General features: G+C 36.6%; 2 protein-coding genes across 2 annotated transcripts; both read left to right on the forward strand.

Annotated features, from left to right (window-relative positions):
• The first annotated feature begins 5,421 nt into the window (after positions 1 to 5,421).
• On the forward strand, positions 5,422 to 10,825 carry LOC114173884 (pyrophosphate--fructose 6-phosphate 1-phosphotransferase subunit alpha). The gene is made up of 19 exons (XM_028058544.2): positions 5,422 to 5,724; positions 5,840 to 6,012; positions 6,104 to 6,216; positions 6,434 to 6,508; positions 6,666 to 6,779; positions 6,872 to 6,939; positions 7,129 to 7,212; positions 7,527 to 7,580; positions 7,712 to 7,792; positions 7,875 to 7,968; positions 8,046 to 8,119; positions 8,290 to 8,400; positions 8,498 to 8,542; positions 8,640 to 8,696; positions 9,146 to 9,250; positions 9,358 to 9,474; positions 9,603 to 9,706; positions 9,926 to 10,091; positions 10,434 to 10,825. The coding sequence occupies exons 1-19, from the start codon at positions 5,635 to 5,637 to the stop codon at positions 10,560 to 10,562; spliced, it is 1,854 nt and encodes a 617-aa protein (XP_027914345.1). The 5' UTR covers positions 5,422 to 5,634; the 3' UTR covers positions 10,563 to 10,825.
• A 2,651-nt stretch (positions 10,826 to 13,476) lies between these two features.
• On the forward strand, positions 13,477 to 16,912 carry LOC114167349 (Pentatricopeptide repeat (PPR) superfamily protein). The gene is made up of 2 exons (XM_028052425.2): positions 13,477 to 16,333; positions 16,599 to 16,912. The coding sequence occupies exon 1, from the start codon at positions 13,631 to 13,633 to the stop codon at positions 15,629 to 15,631; it is 2,001 nt and encodes a 666-aa protein (XP_027908226.1). The 5' UTR covers positions 13,477 to 13,630; the 3' UTR covers positions 15,632 to 16,333; positions 16,599 to 16,912.
• The last annotated feature ends 7,363 nt before the right edge of the window (positions 16,913 to 24,275 follow it).

Here is a 24,275-nt window from a genome sequence, read left to right on the forward strand (position 1 = left end):
TTATCTCAAGATTAATGTAGTTTAGTTGTTGACAACATTGACCTTGTTGCTTGTTTGGTTTACAACTTTCTTTATAGTTATTCAATTAAGTTGGTTCTTGTTTCATTTGGTTCTTGATTCAATCATATTTAATTTGAATATAAATACAAAAATTTTCTGAGCTTTACACAAGTTGCAGTTTTATTTCTAAAATCCCTAAATCGTTTGCATAATGTGATGTTAAGTTGGATTACTATGTTAAAGCATGAGATGAGTGAATATGCATGAGTAAGAGGGTGTATGAGTTGTGAATGATGAGCTTGGATAAATCTTGGCATGTGATTTCAATGAAATGGTTGGTATCAAAATGGCATGGTATTGGTATGAGGTGAAATTCTATATTCATGGATTGGGAATGATGAGTTGGAATGGATTCAACATCGAATATGAATGAGGATTTGGTTATAAAGGTTGGCATGAGAGTTATGTGCATGATAAATCTTTCTTGATTGATTGAGTATGATTGGTTTGTGTTAGTGCGTAATTCCTTGGAATCTCTAAGTGAGATTTTAGGGTCGTGCTTCAGTGGTCGGGACGTAATTCCATGGCCCCTGTTAGTGGGTGTCCATGGTGGTGCCCCATCTATATAACTTGGTAAGGATTCAAGGTAAGGATTACATCCTGACACTCTAAGGAGTCAGTTAGTCTCACTTAGAGCGGACTGACTCTTGTGGTGAGAGTAGCAGGAGGCCTGAAACTCATTAAGGGCTAACCTTGTGTGTGAGGGAATTGATTCATTGTAACACTTGTAACACATAGCTCAGGGGTGAGCATCTCGGGGGTGAGTAGTGGTATCCACCACAAGTGCAAGCATCCGCTGAATCCGACCAGGTTATATGTATCTGGATGAGTCGAGTCGAGTCTTAGTGTATTGATTTGAAAGTCATAACATGCTTGGGTGTTGTATGTATATTGGACTGTGAAAGTATACCTGATTGCACGATGAAAATCTTTTTGGCTCTAGCTTACCCTTTGCTTGTTTGATTGCTTGTATGTTGTTCTTCTACTTTTGTGATGATCATCAATTTATTGATGGGAGCATATGTGAGAGGAAATCGTGGTCAACAGGGGAGAGATGAATTCGCTGCATAGTCTTCCTGGGTTGGACTTCTTATGCTGATTGGGCTTTTCTTTTAGGGTAATGACCCATGTATTGTCTGGCCTTTGGGCTTCTTTTTTTGAAAACTTTGTCGTTATTTCTCTATGTTTTATTTTGGCATTGTGGTGTGCCTTGGTTATTATACGAAGTTGTGATTGTACTCCAGGACTGCTTAACATATTATTCTACATGATGTTTCCTTTTAATTTGGTTTATTAATTAAATGGAACGTTACAACTATTATTATTTTGTAATTTTTTTGTGAAGAAACAATAACAACAAAAATACCAAAATATGCACCGAAAATAATTTTTCCAAACTTGCAAGAATTTATGATGAACAATAACAAAAGAAAATGACAACAATAATCACAAAAAGAGAACACCAATATTTTTAACTTTCTTTACTTAGTTTAAAGAGTGAGACAAGATGAATTTGACTAAATTAGACTTTTTAGACATATATAGATGTGAGTGCAACTCAATAAGTTTATTAAATAAAATTTATTAATTTTCTAACTTCATGATGTATGATGAAAATATTTAAAACATAAAACGTGGTTTAAAGAATAATATTTGCAAAAATTAGTATCAAAAGTTTTAATTTGTTGAAGTATTTGAATTAAAAAAATAATAGAAAATGGAAAATAAAATTATACTAAAATATACAAAAAAAAAACAGTAGTAGTTAAAGCGTAAAACATATACTAAAAAAATCTAACAAAAGAATCTCATCCATAATTTTAAAGGAAAGAAATATAACTTTTGAAGCATTCGATTCATGGCTGTGGAATGTGACACCATAGCAGAAGAAATTTGGAGGTAAAATATAAGTACCAAATTTTACCCATTATTCCTTCTTGAGATAAGGAATCTGAATCCAAACATGCATAACTTAACCTTTTTCAGATCTAAATGTCTATACTTTTGCATCACACTTTTTAGTTTTCAAAACTATAAAGTAAATTTGGTTTCTCTCCCTACTTTTTCTTGTACATGGAAAATGACAAAAAAGCACAACCTAGTGGGAAACAAAGTTAAGAATAAAAAACCTCAAAATTGAAGAGTGGCTTTGCATGAATGGCCACATGGTATGAAAAGTAAATAGATTACAATTAATTTTCCTAAATTAGGGCTTTAGTGTTTATATGTCTGCATTTTAACATATAAAAATACAATTTGTAAGAAAATAGAATATAATGATTTTGTAAATATAAACTTTAAAAGTTGTGTGATTATTTAAATTGAAAATTAAGCAATTACTTTTGATCACATATTTATCAAATAATGATGTTATTTTTAGTTCAATAAAATATAAAGTTACATGATTAAAAACAATTTATAAAAGATTTAATATATATTGATATTTGTATTTGTTACACTATTTTTTTTTTGTGAAAGACTTTTTGTAAGGCCTATTAAAATTGTTTTATTCTTTTTTGCCCTAAGGTAAAGGGCTGCCCCTTGTAATTGGGCCTAGGGCTGGCCCAAATGATAAAATCAAACCCTAATCTGTCCTAACACACTCACTCTCACTCTTCACAAAATCAGTCGTCACTCCTTCTATTCCGAGAGAGAGCTCTGGTAGGGTTCAACCGCATTTTCGAATCAAGTGAGCTCGAACCAGTTTTTCCGCTTCTCGTAAGTCTATTCCAACTCATGCTCGTACTCCCTTCTGTGTTTCTTCATATTTGTTTTCAGTTAGGAATCTGTAGTGAGCTTATCTTGAAATTTGCTCCATTGTTTTCCAGTTCATAAGCATACCCCAAGAGCTGTGGTGTCCGTGTTTGCGGTTAAGTTCCTGTTCTAGCGTATTCAGGTAAGGGAAGCTAGAACCCCCTTGTCTGGTGTGATTGTGATTTGTACTATTTTAGTCCCATGATTTTCGAGTTTGATATACTGCCATGGATGCTTGGACTGGCTGGTTTTTCTTGTTTGGTATATGTTTAGGTGTGATGTAGGCGTGAACAGTGACGAGCACTGATAATCTCGCCTAAGCGAGCTTGTCTCGCCTAGGCGAGATGAGCGGAGGCTCGCCCAGGGCTTTCTGCGCAAGCTGTCGCTTAGGCGACCAAAACCTCATTTTGAGCGAGCAGATGTCTCGCTTAGGCGAAGGGGGTCTCGCCTAAGCGAGATTGTGTAAGGGCTACTGTTCTCCTTGTCGAGCTCTCGCCTAGGCGAAGGGGAGCTCACTTGAGCGAGAGTCCGTCTCGCTTGAGCGAGACCTTCCAGCCTGAGCGAAGAGCTGGGCGAGGATGCGTCCCGAGTTGATTTTCCCTCTGTGTTTGGATGTTTAGCTTGTGCTTGTTTGGGTTATTGAATGAGTACTCAATGGGAATGATTATGCATGATTTAGGAAAGGATTATATGTGGGGAATTGTGAGCTTGGCTTGATCTTGTATGAATTGTACATGATGGGTTGGATGCATATATATATATATATGTGTGTGTGTGTGTGGTCACGAATTTGGCATGAGCAACAATGGACCTGGATGGTTGGTAATCCGGTGGCATGGTATTGGTATGAGAGGAAGTACTTTATGCATGGTAGGGAATAACGAGTTGGCATTGATTCAACCTGTGATAAATGAGGGTTGGTTATGGAAGTTGGTATGAGGATTTCTAAGCATGATATCTATATTTATTGCCTGGTTGTTTGTATATATATTTGGTATGGAGTCAGTACGTAATTCCTTGAAGTCTCTAGGTGAGACTTTAGGGTCGTGCTTCAGTGGTCGGGACGTAATCCCATGGCCCCTGTTAGTGGGTGTCCAAGGTGGTGCCCATGGTGGTGCCCCATCTATATAACTTGGTAAGGATTCAAGTAAGGATCGCATCCTAACACTCTAAGGAGTCAGTTAGTCTCACTTAGAGCGGACTGACTCCTGTGGTGAGAGTAGTAGGAGGCCTGAAATTTATTAAGGGCTAACCTTGTTGGAAATTGATTCATTGTAACACTTGTAACACATAGCTCGGGGTGAGCAGAGGTATCCACCACAAGTGCAAGCATCCGCTGAATCCGACTATGTTATATGTATTCGGATGAGTCGAGTCTTAGTGTATTGTTTGGAAGGTCTTAACATGCTTGTGTGATGTAAGTGAAATGGACCGTGAATATGTATCTGATTACTTTGATGAACTGGTTTTGGCTCTAGCTTACCCTTTGCTTGTTTATTTGCTCTGTATGTTGTTCTTCTACTCTTGCGATGATCATCAATTTATTGATAGGAGCATATGCGAGAGGCATCGTGGTCAGCAGAGGAGAGATGACCCCGCTGCATAGTCTTTTTGGGCTGAACTTCATGTTTCTTTTGGATTCTGTTAGGGCTAGGACCGATGTATTGCTTGACTCCTTAATACTCTATTTCCTCCTGTTAGACTTTTATCTAGTTTTCTTTGGCATCGTGGTGTGCCTAGAATTGTAGGGGTTGTGTCTCAGACCCCAGGGCTGCGCTATTGTACTGTGTGTGACGTTTCTTTTAATTTCGCTTAATAATTAAATGGGATGTTACACTTTTTTTTCCCCATTTTTTTTTCTGAAAATATGATGACGAAAAATATATTTTCTATTTTTTAATTTTAGAAAAAGTTTACCAGGAAAAAATGTCTTTTGAATGATTTTGTTGTCAATATTACTTCTTTAGAAGAATAACAATCTACCCTGTTTGAGTTCTATGTTGGTTTATCAAATCGTTTAATCTGATCATTCAAACTTTTTAGTATAAAAATTTATATATAAACACAAACATCCTAAGGAATATTTTACAATTTGCAAGATTCATCTTCAGGAATTTGCATGTAAAAGAAGTTTCTTTTGTGCTAAACATTTGTTAATTGTTTCAAAACAATTATTTTGTGTATTTCTATTAGGAAAATCATTATACTGTATGAACATTAAAAAACAAGGTAGATTATTCATAATACAAAAAAACACCAGGTGACAATGGAATTTATTGCTATTACTCTTAAAAAAGGAAGTTTCCTATTTTTTTCCAAGTGAACACTGTAATATTTTAAAACAGTTAATAGTGTTGTTAAACAATGAAAAAGTTAAGGCAAAAAGTAGTGTTTTTTTTTTAAACCAAAGAAAGTTAGGGTGAAGATAAACATAACAGGAAGAGGTTATGTTTGTTTTGTTTATCTTCACCAAACTTGTTTAGAGTAATTTATTGAAAAAGAAAAAGAAAAAATGAGAATAAGGAGAATATTCGAATAGCTATATGGTAAAAAGACCCTAATTCGGTGGGCTTGGTTGGTCAGTTCTTGTTGGATAGAGTAGTCATTTGTTTTGAAGAATCAGAGAAAAAAAAAACGAGTTTGGTAGGTGCACTTAAAAGGGTACCCTACCCATCACCCAACTTTCACCACTCAACAACTGCACCAAACCACAATAGTTACACTCACACAGTAGTAGCTTAGAACAACAACAACGTCGGAGTGTGTTTCTTTCGTACGTTTTTTTGTTCTCTCTGTTGAGGCATCAAAGGGGTTGAATCCATGGATTCTGATTATGGTATTCCCAGGGAGCTTTCAGATCTTCAAAAGATTCGGTCTTTGTACCAGCCGGAGCTTCCCCCTTGCCTGCAGGTGCTGGCTGGTTTCAGATCTTGTGGGTTTCAGGGGTTGTGGGAGCAGTGGGGTTTTCAAAGTTTTGATTTTTATTTTTCATTTGGGTGATGACCCTTTTGGCTTTTTTGTTCAGGGAACCACTGTGAGGGTTGAATTTGGTGATGCTACCACCACTGCTGACCCCACTGACGCCCCCACCATCGCCAGGGCTTTTCCTCACACCTACGGACACCCTTTGGCTCACTTTCTCAGGGCCACTGCCAAAGTCCCTGATGCTCAGATCATAACCGAGTTCCCTCCTATTAGGTCTGTGTCTGCTTATCATGTTCGTGTTTCCTGGGCATTGTTATGAATCTGTTTTGATATGAATTTCATAATACTGATTGGGTTGTTGTAGAGTGGGAGTTGTCTTTTGTGGGAGACAATCTCCTGGAGGACACAATGTTATCTGGGGTCTCCACAATGCTCTCAAAATTCATAATTCCAACAGTGTTTTGCTTGGATTTCTTGGTAATTGAATTTATTTGCTCGATGGATCTTCAGCTTTTCTTTTTGTAAACAATGTTGTAATTGGGCGTCTTTACTGTCTTTAGTTTACTTTGAATATTCGTATATCTCATGCTATGTATTACAAACAATAAAAGTGTTTACATTAACCATGAAATACTGTTGTTTGTTTGACAAATGAATAACCAGGTCTGCATTTCCTTGTTTCTTCCAACTGCAGGTGGTTCAGAAGGTCTGTTTGCCCAGAAAACTCTCGAGATAACCGACAGTGTTCTTTCCACATACAAAAACCAAGGTTGGTTGTGGCAGGCGAAGTTTTTTGATGATGGTCATTAGTTAATCAATTGGGTTATTAGCTCCTTATTGGTCAATTGTGGCAAGTGATAATAGCCATTAGTTTATCATTTGTGTTATTAACTATTTGCTGTCTGATTATGGTTGTTGTTTCACAGGTGGTTATGATTTACTTGGCCGGACAAAAGATCAAATTAGGACCACCGAGCAGGTTAATGCTGCGCTTGCAACATGCAACAATTTGAAACTGGACGGCCTTGTCATCATCGGAGGTATGCCTAAGCGTCTTGAACCTTCATGTATCAGTTATTATCATTACATCCTCAAAAGAGGTTTCTAAATGCTGAAATGCATTATCTTTCAGGGGTGACTTCAAACACGGATGCTGCACAACTTGCAGAAACTTTTGCTGTAGCCAACTGCCCCACTAAGGTATTTTTATTCGTTGTTTTGAATTTTGTTCATTTTCTGTTAGAGTGGTCTTTACTGAAGCTTTATATTTGGTATCGCTTTTTTGTATTCATAATTAATTAATTTTAATTTGTTTAAGTTTTAGCTGTTCTTTACATCACACTTAATTTCATATAAATTTCCAATTTATGGATTAGTTCGATTCTGCAGGTGGTTGGTGTACCTGTGACTCTTAATGGAGATCTTAAAAACCAGTTTGTGGAAACGAATGTTGGTTTTGATACAATTTGTAAGGTATTTTTCTTGTGATTAAGACATTTATTCATAATATAAATATTATTTTTGCGTTAACATATGGTAGATCACAGTATATTTACTATTCTAAATACTTTGTATGGAAAACATGATTTTATGTAACTGGTAATCTTGACACTGTATACCATCTACCATAAAATTTGATAATGGCTTAATTATTTTCATCATGACACGGCCATGTGTGAGAATTTTTCCCCTCTCTTCAGGGCATTTTGTTTGATAAAATGATTGCACATGCTATGAAATAATGAGCAATTGAAGTACCAGTAAAATTTTACTTTCTGTTTACTCAGGTCAATTCTCAGCTCATCAGCAATGTCTGCACTGATGCACTGTCTGCAGAGAAGGTAATGAGTCTAATGTATCTTGCATGATTTTCTTTGATATCATTGTGTGTACGCGTGTGTATAAATTTGTAAAAGGGTAGGCATTGCTACTTTCATTAGTTTTCTTTTCATTACTTTCTTTCGTTTTCCAGTATTATTATTTTATCCGTCTTATGGGGCGCAAGGCATCACACGTTGCTTTGGAATGCACTCTCCAGTCCCATCCAAACATGGTGTGTATTATTGTCTCACATCATTTATGCTTATTTTGTTATGGTTCCATGCTTACATTTATCTTTAATACGTTTTATGCAGGTAATTCTTGGTGAGGAGGTTGCTGCATCAAAGCTGACCCTTTTTGAAATAACAAAACAGATTACTGATGCAGTTCAGACTAGGGCAGAGCAAGGTTTGAACAATCTGAATTGCCTCTTTATATATATGTGTGTATTGAGATCTAATGTCACATTCCTCTGTTTTTCTCAGACAAATACCATGGAGTAATCCTCCTTCCAGAAGGGCTGATAGAGAGCATTCCTGAAGTGTATGCACTCTTGAAGGTATAAACTCCTCTTTCTCGATGGTCAAGTATACATTGTAGACTGTTGAAGCATCATAAACTGATAGTTTCTCTCATTGTGTTTATATATTAGTTTTGCAATTTTCGTCTCTTGTGGGAGAGATTAACCATAATCTAATCTGTTCCTTCCAATACCTTTTTGTACCTCAGGAAATTCATGGATTACTCAGACAAGGTGTTGCTGTTGACAAGATATCTTCTCAGCTTTCACCATGGGCATCTGCTCTATTTGAATTTTTGCCTCCCTTTATTAGGAGACAGGTAAACTCATCTACCATGCTGAACACCAGCTGGTATTTTGTCAATTTAGTTCTAAAGTCTATGATAGAAAATCTGACTATGATCTTCAATACTGCAGTTGCTCCTTTACCCTGAATCCGATGACTCAGCACAGTTATCACAGGTAATAATCACAAGAAGATACTTTGCTTGTATGAATTGATAGAGAATTTCAGATTCCTTCATTCATGTCTCTGTTCTTCCTTTGTAATGATTTGCAGATTGAAACTGAGAAATTACTAGCATATCTTGTGGAAGCAGAGATAAACAAGCGCCTGGTATGGTCACTCAATCTCTGTTCCATTCTCTCCCCAATACTCCTTCCTTTTACTTGACTCTCCATCATCTTTGTACTTCTAATGATTATTAACATGAGTTTATTTGTTTGTGATCTCTGCGATGCATATTTTGATTTAAATAGGCAACCCTGTCTGTCGTGCACATGCTTTGTCACAGTTTACCATGGAACTCTTTTTATTCCTTTTCTATTCCTTGTGATTTATAAAGTAAGAACATTTTCTCTTTGAATATCATCATGAAGGGTCAACTATGTCAGTTATGAATGATATAATCTTGAGCCATACTTTATATGATGACTATCTTGATTAATTTCATTTTGTTGATGGTTTGAAAAACATTGTAGAGCTGTCTTTGCTTTTAGTGACTTAAAGGTAAATTTTCCACGGCTGTGTTGACATTTAAAATATTTTCTTGTTCCTTTTGACAGAAAGAAGGCACATACAAGGGAAAGAAGTTCAATGCCATCTGCCACTTTTTTGGTTACCAAGCTCGTGGATCGCTACCATCAAAATTTGACTGTGATTATGCATATGTATGTTGATTCAGTAATCTCCCTTTGTTTATTAGCTCTTGTAGTCAATATCATCTGAAAGTGTTTCCCATTCAAACTTTTGTTATTAACCTTTGATATCATTGCAGGTCCTTGGACACATCTGCTACCATATACTGGCCGCAGGTCTTAATGGATACATGGCAACTGTAACCAACCTGAAGAATCCTGTAAACAAGTGGCGATGTGGGGCTGCTCCAATCGCAGTATGTCATTATTATCATTATTTTTCTTGTATTATTTACTTTATGTTTATTTATGATGATAGCTTTGTGTCATATCTCAATGCTTTCCATGGTAGAGACTCATGGATTTTGCCTCTGGTGAACTTTAGGCTATGATGACTGTGAAGCGATGGTCTCCAAATCCAGGAGCCACATCGATTGGAAAACCTGCTATTCATCCAGCTACCGTGGACTTGAGAGGCAAAGCTTATGAGTAAGTTTTCTTGTCATGTTGTGTGATGCATGTGTGCATATATACCTTTACATGGAATATAAGTCTTTTGCTAGAGATTTTATTTGAAAATCAGTAAGTTCACATACATGGATTAAACATTTACTTGACAATAGTAATCAGCTTGCTTGGTCTCATTTCTTTGTAGTGTTTCTATTGAGGGCATTTCTCTGACTGATGCATGATTTTTTTTGGTTGCAGGCTGTTGAGACAAAAAGCAGCAAGCTTTCTCATGGATGATATTTACAGAAATCCAGGTCCACTTCAGTTTGATGGTCCTGGTGCAGATGCCAAAGTCATAACTCTCTCTGTTGAAGACCAGGACTACATGGGCCGCATTAAGAAGCTTCAGGAGTACCTTGAACAGGTCTTGCCTATAAAAACTTTCATTTTTACAGAACTAGAGCACAAGCCAAACTTTTGCAGAACCTTATATAGAGCTAGTTTTTACATTAACATTTTCTTTATGGTTATTGCTACCTTTTTATGGAGTTAGGACCTAGTTCTTGAGTACCAAGTTAACTCTTGATCAGCATGTTTTGTTGGTATGAGGCATAACATTGTCAAAGAGTTGTTTACTTTCTATGCTGCATCACTCTAAAAACTTAAACTATCAACCAGTCAGAAATCATCATATAGCATTATGGTAGTTATCATTGAAGGTAAAACTATTTTCTCATTCTGATGGAATTTGTCCTTAAAATTTCAGGTCCGAACCATTGTAAAACCAGGGTGCCCTCAGGAGGTTTTGAAGGCGGCGCTCAGCGTGATGGCGTCGGTGACTGAAGTTCTGGCAGCCATGTCAACCACTTCTACGAACAGTCTGGCAGCCCTTTGAGAGGAGCAGATGGAAGTTGTATTCTTTTCCAAAATTTTCAGGCCTAAGGTTTAGTTTCTTCATTTTGTAGCCATGGAAGTAGCTGATGATTGGAAATAAGTTAGATCTGACATGGTGCATGTCAAGGGTGAGATTATACTGTAGTCAAAGTTTTGGCTGTGTTCCCAAATATTTTTTTGTTTTTTCAAGACATGAGAGTTCATTCCATGTGAGACAATGTTTGATAATTTAGCTTGGTGCTTAAGATTGTTACTGTTTTGTTATCTTTGTTCTTCCTAGGACATTTCTCTTTTCATATTCTGATCTTATGTTTTTGTTCCAAACGTTTATATCCCAAAGTGAAATTCCAGCCCTTTAAATTCTAGCATTCAGAACTAGCACGTGATTTATTACATGTTGCTTTTAGAACTTTGCATCTGCGACCGAACACGTGGAAAGTGCTCTGCTTTTCTATAGGAGAATGATACCATTAATGTTGACCAAGTTTCCTAATAATTATGCAATATTCACCTTTCTATGATGCAAGAATAAGAAAATAATTCTTTTCATAAGTTTAAATTAATCTATATACTTGTTTAAATTAATTTTTTTGAGATATTATGAGAGGGCTATTACATATTAGCTTTAACTAATATATAAATTAGTTTTTTTGTTTCTATTTTAGTAAGAATTTACAGAAAAGTTTCTCTAAATAAATCTTAAGTCGTTTTGATTAAAGAAATCAATAAAAGATATTTCTCTTCCACCCAGTATTAAATTAAGGTTAAAATACTTTCTTGATCCATGTTTTTGTTGAAAAATTTCAAATAGGTTCTAAGATTTTTTTTTAGTCTCCCATATTTTTATAAATGTGTAATAATTAAGCTTATTCCGTTAGTATGGTGTTAATGGTGTTAAAGATATGTCACGTGTCAGCTTCTCATTTTTTTGAATTTTTTTGAATTTTTTTTGAATTTTTTTAATTTTTTTTGAAAATTATTCATGTCATGTGTCACATCAATATTGTGTCACGTGTCAAGTCAGTAAGGTAACACGTGTCAAGTCATTATTTGAATCTTAATTTGATCTATATATTTGTTATTGTAATTATATTTCAGTCCATTTTTTTTTAATTTTCAATTTCATCCTCTCCAAATTGAAATCAAATTTAACTTTTATATAAATGTTATAATGATATTTTTATTAAACATTTTAATAATATAAGTTTATTTTATATTTTGTTTTAAAATTTTAAAATATTTATTTTAACTTGTTATAAAATTGTTTTAAATAATTTATATACAAATGTTAGAGTTGGTTTAAAATTAACAATTTTATAAATTTAAATATAAAATTTTAAAACAATTTTGTAAAAAGTTAAAATAAATATATTTAAAAAATTTTAAAAAAATGGACTGAAATACAATAAAAATAACAAATATATGGACCAAATTGAGATTCAGATAATGATTTGACACGTGTCACCTTACTGACTTGACACGTGGCACAATATTGACGTGACACGTGTCATGAATAATTTTCAAAAAAAAATTCAAAAAATTCAAAAAAATGTGAAGCTAACACGTGGCACATCTTTAACACCGTTAACTCTATACTAACAGAATGACGGAATGGACCTAATTGTTACACATTTTCAAAAATATGGACCTAATTGAGACTAAAAAAAAATCTTAGGACTTATTTGAGATCTTTAACACCGTTAACTCTATACTAACGGAATGACAGAATGGACCTAATTGTTACACATTTTCAAAAATATGGACCTAATTGAGACTAAAAAAATCTTAGGACTTATTTGAGATTTTTCAACAAAAACATGGACCAAGGAAGTATTTTAACCTATTAAAGTATATACCTAATTGTAGTTTTAGTTCATGTATTTACCAAATTTACAGTTTTGGTTTGGAGAATTTTATTATTTTGCGTGTTGAAGTGATTGTTATGTTTATTTTAAAAATAATAAAATACGATATGCGGTAAATATATTATATATGAATATTAAAAATTTACAATAAGTTTTAAAAATATAATAAATATATGATTATTATTGTGCGAATCTAAATTAAAACTATATGTACTAAAGTTGTCAACATAAAAAATATAAATTATTGTTATTATACAAGTATTATTATAAGAAAACTCTTAAAGAATGATCAATTTTAATAACAAAAAATATGTTAGAAACCAATTTTCTAATTAGAGATCAATTGTTTTGGTAGCCAAAACTTTGGTAACTAATGTTAATGATCAATTTATAAACCAATTCATAATAAAGATTATTTTAATTATCAATTTATAGATCAATTATAATTTTTTTTAACTATTTTAGTTGTCAATAATTTTTAAATTTTAAATTGATACTTAAATTGGTCACTATATAGTGACTAATTATTTTTTGTCATTGATATTGGTCATTAACAATGATTTCATGTATTGTACTACGATTTGATAAATTAGATACTTTGCTAATAAGTATCGATAAAGTATCTTAAAGTATCAAACACGAATACATATAAGATACATATACGTGACCCTAATTGAAATATCGATTGCACCGTGTATATATATATATATATATATATATATATATATATATATATATATATATTAATTTTAATTATATTCTAAAATTAAATAGAATAGAAAATAAAAATACATTATCCAAATAGTAAAAGTGATTGCACCGTATCTTAATAACATCAAATATTATAAGTTATCTACATATTTTAAGAGTATAATTTTTTGCATATTTATAATTATTCTTTCATAAATATCATTCAAATTTCTTCTAATCTTGCCTACTTATGTCTAAAATAACAAAATAACTACCTAAAATTGAGTAAAATTATAAATATTTAAAAAAGTTTTAGGACTAAAAAGTATATTTGCATTAAATAAAGTTATTTAAATGAAAAAAATATAGGTGCAGTGACAGAGTAAAAATTGGTGCTTCACTTCTCCAAGATTCTCTGTCAGGAAAACGCAGCGTAGGCCATAGTTTCCCCGATCACAAGTTCGCATTCCGTTCTCCAGTATTCCTTCGATTTCATTAACCTAAAAGCCATACAATGTACCTGAAAGACGGTTATTCCCTTTTACTAAAACATCGCAAACCGTCAATCCCCTTCGTGCTCCCCACGCGCCACCTCGAACCACCACCCTCCTCCCCCATACCCGAGCCCCACGTCGCCCAAGCGCTTAGCCGCGAGCATGACGTCACGCGCGCGCTCGAATACTTCCAACACGTGGCCACTTCCACGGTCTTCAAGCACACACCTTTAACCTACCACATCATGATCGAGAAACTTGGAAGAAGCAACGTTGAAATCGACAGCATCCACTATCTTCTTCAGCAGATGAAAATCGAAGGCGTTCCGTGTTCTGAGGACTTGTTCATATGCGTTTTGAACTCTTACAAGAGAGCTGGGTTGGGCGAGCGGGCTCTGAAGTTGTTTTACAGGATCAAGGAGTTTGGGTGTAAGCCCACTGTGAAAATTTACAATCACTTGCTCGATGCGCTTGTTGGTGAAGCTGAAAACAGGTTTCACGCCATTGGGGCTGTTTATGAGAACATGAAAGGTGAAGGGTTGGAGCCTAATGTGTTTACTTACAATATTCTTTTAAAGGCACTGTGTAAAAATGGGAAGGTGGATGGTGCCTGCAAGCTGCTTGTGGAAATGTCCAAGAGAGGGTGTGTCCCGGATAAGGTCAGTTACACGACGGTTGTGGCGGGGATGTGTAGGGATGGTCGGGTGGATGAGGCGAGGGAGGCGGCGAAGAGATTTGGGGTGGAGAGTGTGGTGTCTGTTTGCAATGCTTTGGTTTGTGGATTGTGCAAGGAGGGGAGAATTGGGGAGGTGTTTGGTTTGGTGAATGAGATGGTGGTGAAAGGGGTTGATCCTGATGTTGTGAGTTACTCTAGTGTCATTAGTTGCCTTTCGGATATTGGGGAGGTTGAGTTGTCGCTCGCGATTTTCGGGCAGATGGTGAGGAGAGGTTGCAGGCCAAATGTTCACACTTTTAGTTCTTTGATGAAAGGTCATTTCTTTGAAGGGAGAGTGGGGGAGGCGGTTGGGTTGTGGAGGTTTATGGTGTTGGAGGGGGTTCGGCCGAATGTTGTTGCATACAACACGCTGTTGTATGGCCTGTGCTGTAATGGGAATGTGGATGAGGCTGTGATGGTTTGTGATCGGATGGAGAAGGATTGGTTTTGCAGGCCTAACGTGACCACGTATAGTACAATTGTTCATGGGTTTGCGAAGGCTGGCGATTTGCAGGGCGCTTCTGAAACGTGGAACAGGATGATAGATTGTGGGGTTCGGCCTAATGTGGTGGTGTACACCTCCATGGTGGATGTTCTTTGTAAGAATTCTATGTTTGACCAGGCTTATCGGCTTATTGATAATATGGTTGCTGATGGTTGTCCTCCTAGTGTTGTTACATTCAACACGTTTATCAAGGGCTTGTGTCGTGGAGGGAGAGTGCAATGGGCTTTGCGTGTGGTTGATCAGATGCAGAGTTATGGGTGTTTTCCTGATATAAGATCCTATAACGAATTGTTGGATGGGCTGTTTTGTGCAAATGGTTTTAGAGAAGCTTGCGAGCTTATTAGAGAATTGGAAGAGAGGAAGGTGGAGCTAAATTCTGTCACTTACAACACTGTTATGTATGGATTTTCTAGTCATGGAATGCAGGAATTGGTTTTGCAGGTTTTGGGGAGAATGTTGGTAACTGGCGTGAAGCCAGATGCAGTTACGGTTAATATAGTTATTTATGCATACTCCAAACTGGGTAAGGTTAAAACTGCCATGCAGCTTTTGGATAAAATAACAGCGGGAAAGGAATTCTGTTCCGACATAATAGCACACACTAGCCTCTTGTGGGGCATATGCAATTGGTTAGGCATTGAAGAGGCAGTTGTTTATCTAAATAAAATGTTAAATAATGGAATATTTCCCAATATTGTCACTTGGGATGTGCTGGTACGAGGCTTCTTTAACAAATTGGGTCATATGGGACCAATCCGCATCTTGGATGATATCTTGGGCAATGGACAATATAGTATATGATTTTTCAGCTTCTTCTAAGGTAAAATATTGGCCTTCAGATATTTTCAACCATATGCAACAGATGACCATGTCTCTGTACGGTGTACACCTAGTTTAGAGCAGGAGCAAGTAGGTGGAATGAATGTGATTGGAAATATCACTTGGTGAGATATCGTATGTTTGGATCCCAGAAACTGGTTCTGACTTTTGAGGGATAGAGATAACAAAAGACAGAAAGGAATGAAAAACGAATGTTTAGGCAGTATCTATTAAATTATAGGTAAAGAATTGAAGAAGTTTATCCTTAAAGGGGTTTCCTCTTTCAAAAGCAGAGTTGAAGCTTAGTTTCCCAATTTATAATGATCCCGAGATTTCTCCCTCTTCTGCCTTCTCTTTAAACTAATTCCGATAGATGGAGAATCCAGTCTGGATAGGCTAGTTCACTAGCCAAACTGGTGAACTGGTTATCAGTCAAGCCATCATTGGAAACAAGTGGAGTGAAAACGGATGCACTTGTTGCATTCAACAATTTGAAACTTGATGACGAGCTTGTTATCATTGGGGGTATGCTTAATCATCTTGGAACTACATGTATGATTGATTACCTTTGCATTCTCCAAAGAGGTTTCTGAATGTTGAAATACAGTATCTTTAAGGGGTGACATAAAAACCGATGGTGGGCGGCATGCACCAACATTTGCTGCAGCAAAATGCCCCAGCGAGGTATTTTTACTAGTTGTTTTGGATTCTGTTTATTTTGTCTTGTACACAGACGCAAAAGAGTTGTATTTACTAGAACTTTCTATTTGGGCATTTGCCACTTCTTTGGTTATCAAGCTCGTGGATCTCTACCATCAAAATTTGACTATGATTACGCATATGTATGTTGATTCAGGAATCTCCCTTTGTTTATTAGCTCTTCTCGTCAATTTCATCTGAAAATGTTTCCCATTTCCATTTTTGTTAATAACCTTTGATATCATTGCAGGTCCTTGGACACATCTGCTACCATATACTGGCCGTGGTCTTAATGGGTACATGGCAACCGTAACTAACCTGAAGAATCCTGTAAACAAGTGGCGATGTGGGGCTGCTCCAATCGCAGCTTGTCATTGTTACCATTATTTTTCTTGTATTATTTAATTTATGGTTATTCTACACTTTTCTTTTTATTCTTCTTAATATCATTTTGATTCACTAGCAAAACACCTTTAACATGACCTTGTCTTATCAAATTTCTCTCCTTATAGACATATAGATCATGTAACCAGTAATCTTAGAAAGATCCTTTGCATTTTCTAACAAGACCATAGATGTTTCATACTTCACTTTGTTTCATAATTCATTATGCTTTAGAGGATTCTAATATCAACTATTAAAATTATAGTAAAAGAATAAAATAGAAAAGAAAGGAAGAGAGAGTAAGGTGAAAAATTTTGAGCTCCAAGGAAGGAATCTAATATTTTATTTACAAACAGCGTTATATATTTACATTTATATTGATTGAAAGAGTAAAAACAGACTCAAAGATTAACAGATATAGTTAATAAGTAACTTACTTTCACCTCAACTAAAAGTAGTAATAAATATAGATGGCAGTTGCTTCTCTATTAAAAGTGCTAATTCACTATCACTGAAATTATTCAGAAACTGAAAAAATATACATAGTCACAAATAACAATAAATAGAGTAAATATCTATGGTGGTTTCTCTCTTAGCCCTATCAATGGATATCTACTTAGCTTTTGAATATGCCAAACACAGAAAGACCACGCAAAGTACTTCTATTGAATAAGAACGATGAGTAAACAATTCAATTAACAGGTGACGAGGGAGTAGTTAAATGATTGAGTAAACAATTCAATTAATAGGTGGTGATGGAGTATATATAAATGATGAACCTCCATGGCTTTGTTTTCATGTAATTCTTCCATGCAGGTCACATGATGAGATGCCTCAAACCAAGGGACCTACAACAAGAGCCATGGCTAGGAGAATACAAGAGGAATGAGTCTTAGATGCGCATGCAAGGCCTAAGATGAACTTCACATGAGTCAGGGAAGATGTGAAGACCTAGCCTAGGACTTTTTGCTTGTAAATACTATATTAGGATTTTATTTTGGGCTTTTTATTTTAGGTCCAGTAGAATAGGGTTTTCTTGGGCCATGTATTGGGCCTTAGAGGAAATTGAGCTTTAGAAGTAATTTTGGACCAAAAAGGGGAATTGGACCAAATGGGCTGAGAGTAGTGCATCTACTCTAGAGAAGTCTACAAGCTTCTCAAAATTGCTCTCCAAGGATGAGAGTTAGCTTCCCATGGCAAGACAAGTGTGACTTGCTTAGGTGACAAGTCACACCTCCCACATGCTCCTTTTTGGCTTCAAAATTCAACTTTCTAGACTCCTTTTTCCTTCAACTTTTTGGAGACTCCTTGGTCTCATTTTAGCCTATAAATAGAAGGTTTTGGACATGTATTTTTGAGCTTCAAATTGAGTAATGAATTGCTGCCCAAATTTGTGCACAAATATCTTTTGAGCTCACCTTAGAGTAAACTCTTCTCTAGTTTAATCTAGTCTTCTTCCTTAGGAGTTGGCCTCACCTCTCTTAAGAATCCTTTCACCTACACCAAACCAAACACCTTAAGCTTCTTTCCTTCATACTTCCGCATCCAACACCATCCATGACGCCTCCATTCTTCATGCAAGCTTCAATGGAGATAAGAAGAAGCCATCATGTGGTATCATGAGCCTCGGTTGCTCTCGGTTTTAGTGATTTAAGTGCTTCTTCTCCATTTTTCTTTCAATTTCGTGTTGTTCATCCCTTCTTCTACTTGTCTTGGTGTTTTTGTTCCTTTTATTTTGAGTATTCATGTCTTTTTACTTTGGTTCATCTTCATTTGCTTCATCTTGAACCATCCTTGTGTGCTTTAGGTGTTCTATTTGGTTTCTACCGTTTACTTTTCATTTTAATTGAGTAATTGTTGTTTTTGTTCGGTTTATTCCCTTGTTCTTGAGTTTATTTTGATTTTAAGATCCATATGTTTTGTCTAGAGTCATGTTTAGTCCATATATGTCATTAATTCCTTGTTTAACTTTTATTTTGCTTTGAATTTGTTGGTGATGTGCTGCTAAATTCTCTTTCAGATTTGAGTGCAGTTTTTAATCCTTAAAAAAATGAACACTCTCTTCTCTCTTGGAGCCAAGGAAATGAACCTTCATGTAAGACTTGTGAAAATTAATTAATTAAATAAATAAATAATTAATAAATGTGGGTAGTGGGAGCCTTTATGGAATCTAATTTTGACTTGTATGATGTGGAGAAGTACTAGCTCAAATGGTTGAGAGTACTTTATTATGTGAAAGGACTTAGGTTCAAGTCTAATGTATGCCATTAACAATATGCTTGATCATGTTGGTTGATTATTATTTTATTTTATTATTATTTTATTATAATTATAATGATAATGATAATGATAATGATAATTATAATTAAAATTATAATCACAATCATAATGATAATTATAATAATAATAATAAGTATTATTATTTCTATTATTCTTATTATTCTTATTATTATTAATTTTATTTTATTTAATTATTATTATTACAATTACTATCATTTTTATTTTTATTTTTTATTTTTTATTTTTTATTTTTTATTATTATTAATTTCATTTTATTTTATAAATATATTTATTAGTATTATTATTTTATTTTACTATTATTTTATTATCATTTTTTGTTTTATTGATTATTTTATTATTATTATTATTATTTTATTTTATTAATATTACTGTTTTACTGTTATTTGTAAGACCCAATATTTTCTGTCCTTATGTTTAAAGACTGTCCCAAATCTAATTAAGCCTAAGGACTGGTGTAACATCTCTAAGAAATATTACTGATATTTAATAAATAAAATTCGAAATACAATAAGTGTCGCATTTAATATAAACTATTTCCCAAAACACGGGAAATTTAAAACTTTCATACATAAAGCCATAAAACCAGGAGTCCATAATTCATAAAACTGAAATAAAAGTCAATGTCTCCTGTCAGGTTTACATAATATTCTCAAAGATAAAATAATAAACATATAACATATGTATCTACAAAATTTTCCATGCTAGCACTCGCTCCGAGTCTAAGCATCTCCTGGCCCACTTGTCACATCATCTGCTTCCGGATAACAAGTTATCCGATCATCGCCACACACACACAGAAAGGGTGAGCTATGCACAACATATAAAAACAAAACATGAATATAAATATGTTTCCCAACCCAAAATAACATAACTAAATTCATAATTTCCAAATCACCCAAACCATGACCTCATAGTCCTTCATGAATCATATGCATGAACTAGGTCTTGGGACTTCTCTGTGCTCCCACGAAACTAACTCATTCGTGGTCCAACCCTATGAGCCTATCCCGCTCATAGTCCTGCCCTACAGACTCCTCGTCTGTAGTAAAACATCCAAGTCTCACACTTGGACCCTGGCACACACGCAATCACCATACTATGGACTCCTCGCCCAATAGTAGCCAATGGGAACCCAACAATTCCTTGCCCATCGTCCACCCGACACATGCAATCACCATACTAAGGACTCCTCGCCCATTAGTAGCCGACGGGAACTCAATGAGTTCCATGCCCATCATGTGTCCAACCACCGAGCACATCCCAGACCCCTACTGGACTTAGTCCTTCAAGCCCAAACACAACACATATGCATAAACATCCTACACATAGGATCAAAGACCCAAATCGCACATACAAACACACACCCAACATGGCATTTCACACATACTCACTTAAGCTAGGGACTCTCGCCCAAGCTAGACCCTCAGTCTCGCTTAGGCTAGTCTGCCTCGCCTGGGCGAGCCCAAAACAACAACATAGTCACGTTATTTCGCTTAGGCGAGATCCCCTCGCTTAGGCGAGATCATCTCTCGCCCAAACAACTAATTAAATCTCGCCTGGGCTAAAATGCAAGCAGAACATCTCTCATGACCATGACATCTCGCTTAGGCGAGGCCATCTCGCCTGGGCGAGGCCATCTCGCCTGGGCTAGACCCTGGTTCGCTCAAAACCCAGAAAACCCTCGCCTGGACGAGAAGTCGCACTCAACACGCGCAACTTCCTCACTATCTCACTTAGGCGAACCTCCCTCACCTGAGCGAGAGTCTGTGTCGCTCAAAACCCATCCTCTTCGCCTGAGTGAGACGCTCGTATGGCAATAGGGTATGCGTCTTTGCCAAGCTCGCCTGAGCGAGAAATGCAGACTCCTTCACTGATCACGCACTCAACTCATTCCAACGTTGCTCAATTCGAACACTAAAACGTACCAAACATAATTTCGATCATACCAAATCAATTTGCACAATTTACCACATTGCATTGGCATAGCATAGACGCCAGAAAGTCCCCAAATTCCAAGTTCTACCCCATTTCCGCATATACCATGTATAACCCCTCTTTTCATGCATTTAGTCCAAAATTCAAAACACAGCAGTACCAAAATTCACAACCCCAATTTCCATCATATGCATCAACAATTTCAGCACATAATTCCATCAAAACATACAATACACACAAAAACACGAATTTTGGGTTCAGCTCCCCTAACCTGGAATGTGTGATCAAAATTATGAAGACAGGACCCCCTTGATTCACGATTTCCCTCTTGCTTCAGCCCTTTGCACACTCAAAACCTCCTCTCACAGTCTCAATTTCGTGTTCTTTCTATAGCAGCTCACCACAATTACCAAAACCCTTCCTTTTTTCTTAAACTTTGGCTTTTATAGGTGCCTTTAAAATAGGTTTTAAAAATAAAACGAACTTGGGCTTAGGGTGGGTTTTAATTCCTCTTAATGTTAATTATTTGATAGTTTTCCAACCCTCGGAATATGGGTGTCTGATCCTTATGGACTAACTGGAAGGATACAATGTCCTTTCTAGGAGTATTGCTGCTGTCTTTTTTGCAGCTTTTGTCGTTGCTTGGCTACCCTCTCTATCTTTCCACATTCACTCCAAATCAAATTTTAAATTTAGTAAAAATAAAGGTTAAGTTCTGTCTACCAAGGTTTTGAACCCGTGACCTTCCACTCACAAGGCCAAAGCACTACCACTATGCCAATTCCCATTTAATGATATACACAATCAACATAAGTTTACATTTCAAATTCCACGCTCTTACATATTATCAAAAATAAATCATAAAACAACAACACATAATTGGCATACATAGGACTCAAACCCAAGTCCTCTCACGGAATCAAGTACTCTCAACCACTTGAGCTAGTGCTTTTCCACATCACATTAAACCACAATTAATGTCATAAAGACGCCTTCTACCCGCATTTATTAATTAATTAATTATTTAATTAATTAATTTTCTCGGGTCTTACAATTCCCCCACCTTTAAAAGTTTTCGTCCTCGAAAATATGACTTACCAGTAAAGAGGTGAGGATAGGACTTCCTCATGAGATCTTCCATCTCCCAAGTCATCTCTTGGTTGCCTCGTCCTAGAGAACCTTCACAGTCTGAATCTCCTTCCCTTTGAGCTGTTTGACTTGAGAATCTAGAATCCTCACCGGTCCAACTCCAAGAGTTAGGTTCTCACGCACTTGAACATCATCCTGCTCCAGCACATGAGTAGGATCTGCCTCGTACTTCCTCAAATGTGATACATGGAAAACATTGTGCAGGTTTCCCAAGTGCGGTGGCAATGCAATCTCGTACGCCACCGGTCCAATTGGCCTTGTGATCTGATATGGACCGATGAATCGAGGGGTCAACTTCCTCGACTTCAATGCTCTCCCAATACCTGCTATAGGTGTAACTCTGAGGAATACGTGGTCACCAGCCTCAAACTCAAGTGGCCTCCTCCTCTTATCTGCGTAGGATTTCTGTCGACTCTGAGTTGCATGCATCCGTTCCTGTATTACCCTTACCTTCTCAGTGGTCTGTTGTAAGAACTCTGGACCAAGTACCACAGCCTCCCCATCCTGCTGCCAACACAAAGGTGTTCGACACCTCCTGCCATACAAGGCCTCGTAAGGTGCCATCCCAATGTTGGAATGGTAGTTGTTATTATAAGTGAACTCCACCAGTGGTAGCACATCACTCCATATCCCGAGATGATCCAGAACACACGTTCTCAATAAATCCTCCAGCGACTGTATGGTTCTCTCAGACTAACCATCCATCTAAGGATGATATGCCGAGCTCATTCTCAACTGAGTGCCCAAAGTGTTCTGCAATGACTGCCAAAACCTCGAGGTAAACCTCAGATCTCTATCCGATATGATACTCTCAGGCACACCATGTAATCTGACTATTTCCCTGACGTACAATTCTGCCAGTTTATCTAGAGACATCTTCTGATTAATAGGTAGAAAGTAAGTGCACTTCGTCAATCTATCCACTATTACCCATATAGAATCATGTCCCTTCACTGACCTCAGTAGATGAGTAACAAAATCCATGGAAATGCTGTCCCATTTCCACTGAGGAATCTCAAGAGGCTCCAACGTACCACTTGGCCTCTAATGCTCTATTTTCGCTTTCTGACACACTAGACAGGATGCCACATAATCTGCCACATCAGTTTTCATACCAGTCCACCAAAAAGTCGCCTTCAAGTCCTTGTACATCTTAGTCATACCTGGGTGTATGCTAAGACGACTCTTATGCCCTTCATCCAAGAGCATTTTCCTCAATACCCGACTGCTGGGTATACACACCCTCTCTCTGAATCGCAGGATGCCATCTCTACCCATCCTGAAGTCTTTTCTCTTCTTTGTGCCCAACTCACTAATGATATGCTGCAATTCCTGATCCTTACCCTGTTCCACCCGAACCTCATCCAAGAACTCATTAGTGATCCTCAATATGCTGCACCGTATGTGATCTGTCTCCATATCCAATCCCAGATTCATATCTCGTAGCTTTTCGATCAACTCCAACTCCTTAATCATCATGGCTGACACATGAGATTTCTTCCTGCTCAGAGCGTCTGCTACGACATTAGCCTTACTAGGATGGTATAACAGCTCAAAGTCGTAGTCCTTCAGGTATTCCATCCAGCGCCTCTGCCTCATATTCAATTCCTTCTGATCAAACAAGTATTTCAAGCTCTTGTGATCACTGAATACCTGAAACTGTGCCCCATACAAGTAGTGCCTCCATGTTTTGAGAGCAAAAACCACCGCCGCCAATTCTAAATCAGTTGTAAGATAGTTTTTCTCATGCACCTTCAGCTGACGAGATGCATAAGCAATAGGCCGTTTCTCCTGCATCAACATACAACCTAGACCCTGGTATGAAGCATCACAGTATACCTCAAACGTCTTGGCGGTGTCAAGAATAGCTAATATGGGTGCAGTGGTCAATCTCTTCTTCATATCCTCAAAACAGACCTCACACTCGTCTGTCCAAGAGAAAAGCTAGTCCTTCCTAGTGAGTTGAGTCAAGGGACTCACCAGCTTGGAGAACCCCTCCACAAACTGCCTGTAATAACCTGCCAGACCCAAGAAGCTCCTCACATCAGTAACTGTGTGTGGTCTCTCCCACTTCACCACTGTCTCAATCTTTGCTGGGTCTACTGCTATGCCTTGGGTTGAGATTACATGGCCCAAGAACTGTACCTCATCCAGCCAA

The sequence above is a fragment of the Vigna unguiculata genome, chromosome 2 (assembly GCF_037176805.1).
Source record: "Vigna unguiculata cultivar grain cowpea cultivar isolate G323 ecotype 2 chromosome 2, ASM3717680v1, whole genome shotgun sequence".
Taxonomy (NCBI): Eukaryota; Viridiplantae; Streptophyta; class Magnoliopsida; order Fabales; family Fabaceae; genus Vigna; species Vigna unguiculata.

What these genes read in the sequence shown, in the direction of transcription:
- LOC114167349 (XM_028052425.2), top strand. Translation starts at nt 13,631, where the DNA reads ATGTACCTGAAAGACGGTTATTCCCTTTTACTAAAACATCGCAAACCG.
- LOC114173884 (XM_028058544.2), top strand. Translation starts at nt 5,635, where the DNA reads ATGGATTCTGATTATGGTATTCCCAGGGAGCTTTCAGATCTTCAAAAG. An exon ending in ACCGAGTTCCCTCCTATTAG is followed by an intron (nt 6,013 to 6,103) that starts GTCTGTGTCTGC and finishes GGGTTGTTGTAG; the next exon opens with AGTGGGAGTTGTCTTTTGTG. An exon ending in GTGGGGCTGCTCCAATCGCA is followed by an intron (nt 9,475 to 9,602) that starts GTATGTCATTAT and finishes GGTGAACTTTAG; the next exon opens with GCTATGATGACTGTGAAGCG.